General features: G+C 38.3%; 1 protein-coding gene across 5 annotated transcripts; it reads left to right on the top strand.

Annotated features, from left to right (window-relative positions):
- The first annotated feature begins 485 nt into the window (after positions 1 to 485).
- LOC118745592 lies at positions 486 to 4,134 on the top strand. Of its 5 annotated transcripts, none has more exons than XR_004993658.1 (7): positions 486 to 828; positions 886 to 1,049; positions 1,294 to 1,518; positions 1,591 to 1,926; positions 1,984 to 2,150; positions 2,207 to 2,276; positions 3,887 to 4,134. XR_004993658.1 is itself a non-coding variant. In XM_036479099.1 (7 exons), the coding sequence occupies exons 1-6, from the start codon at positions 762 to 764 to the stop codon at positions 2,263 to 2,265; spliced, it is 1,014 nt and encodes a 337-aa protein (XP_036334992.1). In that variant the 5' UTR covers positions 486 to 761; the 3' UTR covers positions 2,266 to 2,276; positions 3,887 to 4,134. The 5 variants fall into 5 exon arrangements, 4 of the variants coding, with proteins under 4 accessions (XP_036334992.1, XP_036334993.1, XP_036334994.1 ...); XM_036479099.1 differs by having other exon boundaries at positions 2,211 to 2,276; XM_036479100.1 differs by having other exon boundaries at positions 2,211 to 2,276; positions 3,861 to 4,134.
- Positions 4,135 to 8,709: the final 4,575 nt, after the last annotated feature.

Here is an 8,709-nt window from a genome sequence, read left to right as displayed (position 1 = left end):
TAAATCCCGTTAGCAAAAATCATATAGCGATTCTACAATAGCGCAGTGGCAGTGGCAGTGACAGTTTTTAACACGCAGTAATAGTTCGAAAAACTGCCACTGCCACTGCGCTATTAGGTGCATTTTTTTGTAAGCGAGCGACAAGAGAACGCTAAACTCGGGTAAAATTTCCTTTTAGCTACTTAAACAACCCTGTTGGTAACTGACGAGAAACACGTGATTAGTTTAACTGGATTTAGATACAAAAACCTATGAAAATTATTAATTATAAGAGGTATTTGCGTAATATATATACTTATTTAAAATATAAGTCATGTATATAAGGAAACAAAAATTTCCCTCTCCATTTTCCCATTAACAATTCACAATAGAACAGATTTTTCACTTAACAACACTACCCTTCAGGTCGCGTATTTTTTAACCGACCTGGCTGAACTCGGATAAATAGTCGAGTTTGTGTTGTTGCTTTGCATGTATTTCGTAATTTAAGCGAGTGTTCTTTTGTAGCTCGGTTACAAAAGAATGCACCTATTGTAGAATCGCTAATAGCCATCTCGAATGTTCAGCCAACGCGAGCAGTGCAATGAGAAGAAAAACAATAACAACAATGCAAAGCAAAGCCTACTTCGATGTTGGGAAACAAAAGCAGTAACAACAACGAAGCGCACCGTAGCCTACTTCGTTGCTTTCAGTGAGTGAAGCGAAGAATAAGATTTTTAAATCTGAAGTTCAGTTAAATAATTGGCGTCGCTGCGCACAAAATGTGTGAGAAGCTGAAGGAGCTACTGGTTCAATTTAACCAAGAAAATTTATTTAAGGAACTATCTGGTATGTGTGTATACTTTTAATTATTAACAAAGTGAGTTATTATTGATTCCGTTTTAGACGCTGGCATAACCTACATAAGACTGCAATACCTAAACGATGCGGATATCTCAGATGCTATTAAAAGTGTAGGCGAACGGGCGGAGTTCAGAGAAAAACTTTGGCTTTGGCGACAACAAAAGTATCCGAGACCTAAAAAAACGATTTCAGATTGGACCAACAAGGTGTTTTATTTTTCTTAAAGTGAAAATGCAAAAAGACGTAACAAACATCGACGTTGAAATGTAAAAAGTCATAACTAATAAAAAATTCAAAATTCATTTTTGATTGATATGATGGATTTCTTCGTTTAACGAAAAAAAATTAGTCACGACTTTTTCCATTTTAGTGACGATGTTTGTTACATCTCTTTGCATTTCAGGTGACGACATATTCCATAATACATATAATACTTGTATCATTTTAAAGTTTTTGCTAGATGAAGTGCTTCGTGAAAGTCCTGATGGTCGATCACTTATTTCATTGCGTTCAGATGACGAGAAAACACCCAGGCTAAATGAAAGTCAGCGTTGTAAACTATTAAATGCAATTTGTAGCTACACAGCTGAGCACAACATAGAATTGCGAACAAACCCCTTTTTGGACATAGTAAAAGAAATTGGAGAGTTTTTTCCAGGTGAAAAGGAATATCTGGTAAGAGAATCCTATTTTTGTTATTTGATATTATAAGAGATATACAGTTAATTTTCATTTCTTAAATTGCAAGACTATTATTACATTAAAAGAAAAGTTGGTGGTAGCCCATCCGGAAAATTGTACTCCAAATACGTAAACCTCTATTACAAACGTAAAAGACTAAGCACTATTTCGGCTGAGACTACGATCGTTGAGTCTTCTAAATGTTCCGAATCTCCAGAGTTTGACGAAAGGATTTTATCTGGTCTTAAAACAGAATTGCAACGTGACTGCTCCAATTGGGATACAGTATGCGATAGATGGGCCAAGACGTTTCCTCTGCGACGCAAAGAGTTGAAGGAATTAAATAACGTGGACTTTTTAAAACAGTGGCCGAAGTTATTGGACAGCAGATCAGTTTCTTTGGTAATATGTTTTTAATATCTGTTTTCATATCAATCATTTGAAATTGCTTTTATACAGATAAATATTGACTTTGACGTGTTGTATCCTTCCAAGCAATATATTCTGAAGTCCAAGTTTGAAAAATTTAAAAACAGGATTTGTAAATATTACCAAATAAATTTGCGAAATCAACTCTCTAAATCAGCTCTAAAGGATGCTATAGAAAGCAATAATTTAGGAATAACGTATGTATTTTTTAAATTTCATTTTTAAAAATTATCTAATGTTTTGTATGGATAAGGAAGACTGCACATTGATTACGTTGCTGAACTCTACACTGCACCCTTCGTTCAGATTTGAAGACTCATCCGGTAAGAAGAAGAAAAAGGCAACTATAAGCAATGGCAAATGCGTTGCCAATGTTCGTGAAAAAATTCAAGAGCTAGTTGAAAAAAGCTTTGTAAATGATACAACTCTTCAGCCTTTTATTATTGTTGAAGGTGAATATAAAGCATTTTCTTTATATTTAGATCAAGTAACTCATAAATTCGACTCAGTTATTGATGCTCTTGACACAACTTTTAAAGTGTTTCAAGTACTTAACCTTGTGTATCCAAAAGTATGTCCTTTGCCATGGACTTTTATTCAAATGTACTTCTATGAAATTGTAACACCTTTTGATATAAAATCGCCTTCTCTTACCTCTCTTATCAGTTTCATGAAGGAATAAATTCTGTTATTCAAAATGTATAATTGCTTTATATGTGAAAAAGTATACTCTACTAGCGACGATCTAGTAAAACATTTAAAATTACAACATTTTCTTAGAGAAAAAGATCGTAAAAAATGTACATTTGAAAACTGTAACCAAATATTTTCACAGTTCAAAACTTTTAAAAAACACATTGAAAAACATAGTAGCAATAATCAAAATGTAAAATCTAAGATTCAAAATGAAGAATGTAAAAATGCAAGTCTAAATACTTTATATATATCAGAAGAAAACCCTACGAATTTAAACGATTTTAGTGTTCAAAATACATCAAATGCAAACAGATCGCAACACTCATGGAATAATTTACACAATGATATACTTTTCCGAAATAATTTGTTAGAACTAAGTGAGGACGTACTTGAATTTTCCGTCTCCTTATATGCAAAAAAACAAACTTCCGCGAAGTGGAGCACTTGTAATTCAAAATAGGGTTTTAAGTTTGTTTAAAAAGATTTCGATATGCATTGACGAGATAGTAAAAGATAGCTTTTCCGTAACGGGTAACTTACGATTGTTATCTGATTTTTGCTGCAATGCGTTCAATAGTGTGACATCAGAGCATAGTTTAAGAAAGCATATTAAAGAAAAAAACTTGCACGAATACCACAAATCAGTAGTTATCGAAAGCAAAACAAGCGAAGGTTTTACCAAAGGAATTCCCACTTTTTCGCCAAGAGTAAGATATATTGAAATTATGCCAATAAGCTTCCAAATCAAATCATTTTTTGAATTACCATCTGTCTTAGACATAGTTGAGACAAATACTCTTCAAATGATGAAGTCAAACAATTATACAAATGTTGTCAATGGTGAGGTATTTAAGAATATTGCTTGCAAAATATCAAATGCGGACGTAATAATTCCATATAACCTATATTTTGATGACTTTCAAATAAATAATGCGTTGGGAAGGCATACATATTCAATATGTGGATGCTACTACAATTTTTCTGCGCTACCTGTTTATTTGCAATGTAAATTAGATTTTATATTCCACGCTGCGTTTGTTTCTAGTGACAGTTTGAAAACTTGTGGCATTACTATTTCCCTGCATCATTTAATAAAAGAATTAATGATACTTGAAACTGGTATAACAATTTTATCCAAAAGGGTTGTATTTGTTTTGAATTTTATAATTGGCGATAACCTCGCTGTCAATAATGTTCTTGGATACACGCAGTGTTTCAACTCAATTCGATTTTGCAGATTTTGTAAGAATACTAAATCAGAAACAAGGATCAGTGCAGAAGAAACCAACAGAACAGTACTATCTTACGAAAATGACTTAAAAGATATTAACTCCGGAATCAAAAGTGAGTGTCCGTTTAATAAATTAAGATATTTTCACGTTATTAATAACGTTTCCTTCGATATAATGCAGGATATGTTAGAAGGTGTTTGCGTGTACGACACTTCAAAAATTGTGTTAAGCCTTATTGAATCCTAAGTAATAACCATTGACTTACTAAACAACAGAAAAAATTTATTTCCATATGGTGAATTAGAAGTTGGCAATGTGTCAAAAGTTTTATCTAAGAAAAACTTACAATCATGCAACCTAAAAATGACTGCATCTGAAATGTTGTGCTTTATAAGATATTTGCCATTAATGTTAGGTGATATCGTTCCAAAAGAAAATATATTTTGGAAGTCTCTCCTCAACCTAATATCTGTCCTTGATTTTCTTATGAAAGATGAGTATTCAGAAAATGATTTGATTTATTTAGCAAAGCTCATCAAAGAACATCATGAAACATATGCTCGTTTATTTGGACATCTCAAACCAAAACACCACTTCATGGTACATTATCCGAAAGCAATACGAATGGGTGGCCCATTGAAATACTTGTGGTCAATGAGATTCGAGGCGAAACACAAAGATACTAAAATCTATTTCAACAGCATAACTTCACGCTTGAATCCATCTAAAAGTATAGCGCGAAAAAGTTGTTTCCAATTTTCTTATTTTTTACTAAAATATTCCTTAGGGGTTCCAAAAGAATTCGAAGAAAATTATTTTCAAAATCATAACCCAGATCTTTTAAAAATCTTTGAAAGCAATGAATTTGGAATTGATATAAAATCAGCAAAAACATCATATGAAATAACTTATAAATGTTCCATATATAAACAAAAATACTACATTGGCATTCTCTGCAAAGATTTTAAGCTTTACAAAATTAACTTTTTTTTGCTAGTTAATGACAAAATATTCATAGCATGTAATGAAATTGCAATAAAAGGATTTGACAAGCACTTTGTGGCTTATGAAGTAGGAGAATGTGTTAATGAAAACATTGTTACTCCAATAGATAACTTTTCTACTCGTCCCATGCATTTGTACACAATTGCAAATGGTAAATGTTGCCGTCAAATCGCCAATTTCACCAAATTCACCACATTGAAATATTAGAATTTTTCTCTCCTAATGCATCCCTGAAAAATGACTGTGAACACACACCGGAGAAGAGGAAGAAGACGAAATTTTTTAAAGCTGCTCGCGCTAACTTAATTATTTTGCAAAAAAGAAACTGAATTTAATCGAATTAAATAAATAGTTAGACTGCTGAAAAGATCGAATTCTTTTCTTTTCTCCGCCGTCAACAAATCTTTAAAAAATTTCTGGCGTCTCGGTAAATATCACTTGGAATCGCGATCACCGTCTGCAGAGAGCGCGTGTTATCCAGATGCACGTAAAGAAAACGGTGGCGATAGCGTTCACAAGGATAAATATCGAGTTAAATCCAAAGCATCAGTTCCGAGAGAACCAAATTTCTGGTGTACTGGCAAATTTCCACGCACACGGCACATATTTATACAAGCACTTGGGCAAATATTACACACCTCGTAGTTTTGTCACAAGGCATGTGCGTTTGCAATATCTGCGGAAAAAAGTCGGACAAAGAAAGAGTCGAAGATTGGGTGCAGTGCGACGATTGCGAACTGTGGTTTCATTTCGAGTGTGTTGGCGTTGACGAGAGCGTGCAATATTGTAACTGGAGTTGTGCTTCCTGTATGAAAGAGGCTTCTAGTGTAGGGACACTACACACTCGCGAACATACAATGCAGCAATCAACTACATCAACGGCCTCCACACCTGAACAGAGAGTGATGGAATCGGCTAGCTCAGCAATTGGTACCACTCAATCGAATCACACCGATCTTCAGGGGAACGCAGACCCACAATAAATAAATGAAATTATCACAACGCAAAATGGTTCCAGCGAAGGTAGTTATCGACAACAGCTTATGATGGCCATGCTCGAGGAAAAGAGAGCAGCAGAAGAACGCTTTATCGAGCAGAAGTACCAGCTTCTCGTGCAGATGAACTCTTCAGGCACTCCGACGTCAGATATCCTGTCAACTCTGCAAGTAGCAGCGAGCACTGGCCCGACGAGTTCACAAATAGCGGCTAGACAAGCAATACCCAAGGAGTTGCCTACGTTCAGCGGTGACCCCGAGAATGGCCAATGTTCATCAGCACGTTCGATCACAGCACTGCGGTGGCGGGATTTTCGCATGTCGAAAATATGCTTCGGCTACAACGGTGCCTTAAGGGTAAGGCGCGCGAATTGGTGAAGGATAAGCTGCTCTTGCCCACGATGGTCCCCGATGTCATCAGCACTTTAAAAATGTTCTTCGGTAGACCAGAGCATATCCTAGATAGAATGATCGACAAGGTAAGAAAACTTCCACCGCCCAAGGATAAATTAGAATCTATTATAGAATTCGCGCTGGCCGTACGCAACATATCTGCAACGATGGAGACGTGTAAGCTTGAAGCACACCTGAACAACCCGATGTTGGTGAAGAAGTTAGTTGACAAGTTGCCCAATCAGCATAAGCTCAGCTGGGCGATGCATCCCCGTGAAGACCGTTCTCCATCTATTATTAGTATTTAGCGACTGGCTGTATCGGTTAGCTGAAGCAGCATCAACGGTAGTATCACCGGCAGTCATGTACAAGACGAGTTCTGTCAACGCGCACAGCAAGGGCGAAGTCCTTTGGCATAAGCTGCGGTCCATGTATCGCGCACTACGTTCGAAACAAAAATGCAGAAGAACATCAACAGCAGCATCCACAAGCATTCGAAGCTATCCAAAAGGCGCACTACGTTGACGACTTTATCGATAGCGTAGACAGCGAGGAAGCTGCCTTCGAAGTAGCAGACCTTGTTCGAAAGGTTCATCGAGCCGGCGGTTTCGAAATACGTAATTGGGCGTCAAATTCCCCAAACGTCCTTACAAAGCTAGTAGACGAAGAGGTAAAAGCGCAAACTCCAGTCCAGTTTGGGGACACGGAGAAAGTACAACTAAATACTGGGAACCACACACCGACGTTTTTAAGTATGTCTTCAGGTTCACTCGGCTAAGACGACCAGTGTTAGTAGAAGATCTCAAGCCAACCAAGCGAGAGGTTTTGCAAGTGCTGATGTCGATTTTCGACCCACTGGGATTGTTGGCATGCTACACGATACTTTTACAACGAGTCTGGCGAGTCAACATTGGGTGGGACGAAGAGCTGCCAGAGGCCCTTTGCGGCGACTGCAGACAATGGAAGCGGCTGTTGCCGTTAATGCAAGCAGTTGAAATTTCGAGATGCTACTCACGTAACTTGACTGCGGCAACTGACGTGGAGATTCACACATTCGTCGATGCTAGCGAATATGCGTATGCAGCAGTGTGCTATTTGCGGGTGCTTCGAGGTGGCGCGGTCGACGTGTCGTTAGTGGCAGCTAAAAGTAAAGTCGCTCCATTGAAGCCGATTTCTATTCCGCGCATGGAACTACAAGCCGCTGTAATAGGCTTGCGTTTGGCTCAGCGGGTGATGAAGGTGAGCAGACTCAAAATTCAACATGCCACTTACTGGTCAGACTCCAAAACCGTCTTGAATTGGTTGAAAATGGATCCTCGTAATCTTCAACAGTTTGTGATGCATCGCGTCGGGGAGATCCTCGAGAATTCCGACAATACTCAGTGGCGGTGGATCCCAACTAAATTGAATGTAGCTGACGTAGCGACTAATGTAAATAGTGCGGTGGAAAGCAAGCAGTGGTTGCAGGGACCCGAATTCCTGTTCACGCCAAGTAGTATGTGGCCAGATCCTATTGAACCACTTAACGACTTGGATATTACCGAAGTTCGAAAACATGTGCATGTAACGCAGAAAAATCCGGCAATCAAGGTAAACGTAGAGTACTTCTCTAATTGGCGTCGGCTCTATAGGGCGACGGCGACGTTTTATTTGTACGTTTCTCGGTTAAAAGCCAAGCGACTAGGCTACAATAAACCAAGCGAAGTCATACCAGAGATGATTGGCAAGGCCGAGAATCTGCTATACAAACAAGTGCAGGTAAGGGCCTTCTATTCTGAGATTAACACATTACATTCAGGGCAACCACTCCGAAATCAAAGCAAATTATCCGGGTTAAACGTCTACCTGGATAGCAATGGGATATTGCGGATGCAAGGGAGAGCTGCTTCCATTAACTGCCGAATGGATGCCATTGTTATGCCGAGGGAAGACCACACGACGCTTTTGATAGTGAGAGCTTATCATGAAAATAACCACCATCTATCACATGAGACCGTCATTAATAATGTCAAAAGTTCATACTATATTCCACGTTTACGCATACTATATAAGTCAGTACGACATGCCTGCCAAAGATGCAAAATCGACTATGCGAAACCCGAAGCTCCCCAGATGGCACCGATACCTGCTGCGAGACTGGCCAGCTACACGAAACCATTTTCATTTACAGGTGTAGACTACTTCGGGCCGATCCTTGTAAACGTCGGTAGGCACAAAGAAAAGAGGTGGGTTGCACTCTTTATTTGTTTGACTCTTCGAGCTGTACACTTTGAAAGCGCGTATAGTCTCGACACCAGCTCATGCATCATGTGTCTTCGCAACTTCATGGCAAGGCGTGGTACTCCATCAGAAATCTATTCCGACAACGGGACCAATTTCAAGGCCACCGAAAAGCTTGTGCGGGAGAAGCTCATCGAAATTGACTTCGGCAAGAT

This window comes from Rhagoletis pomonella, unplaced genomic scaffold, assembly GCF_013731165.1.
Source record: "Rhagoletis pomonella isolate Grant_MI unplaced genomic scaffold, Rhpom_1.0 Rhpom_scaffold_00009, whole genome shotgun sequence".
NCBI classification, from domain to species: domain Eukaryota; kingdom Metazoa; phylum Arthropoda; class Insecta; order Diptera; family Tephritidae; genus Rhagoletis; species Rhagoletis pomonella.
Note: the sequence above shows the minus strand (reverse complement) of the source record. Positions and strands in the feature narration are given on the sequence as shown.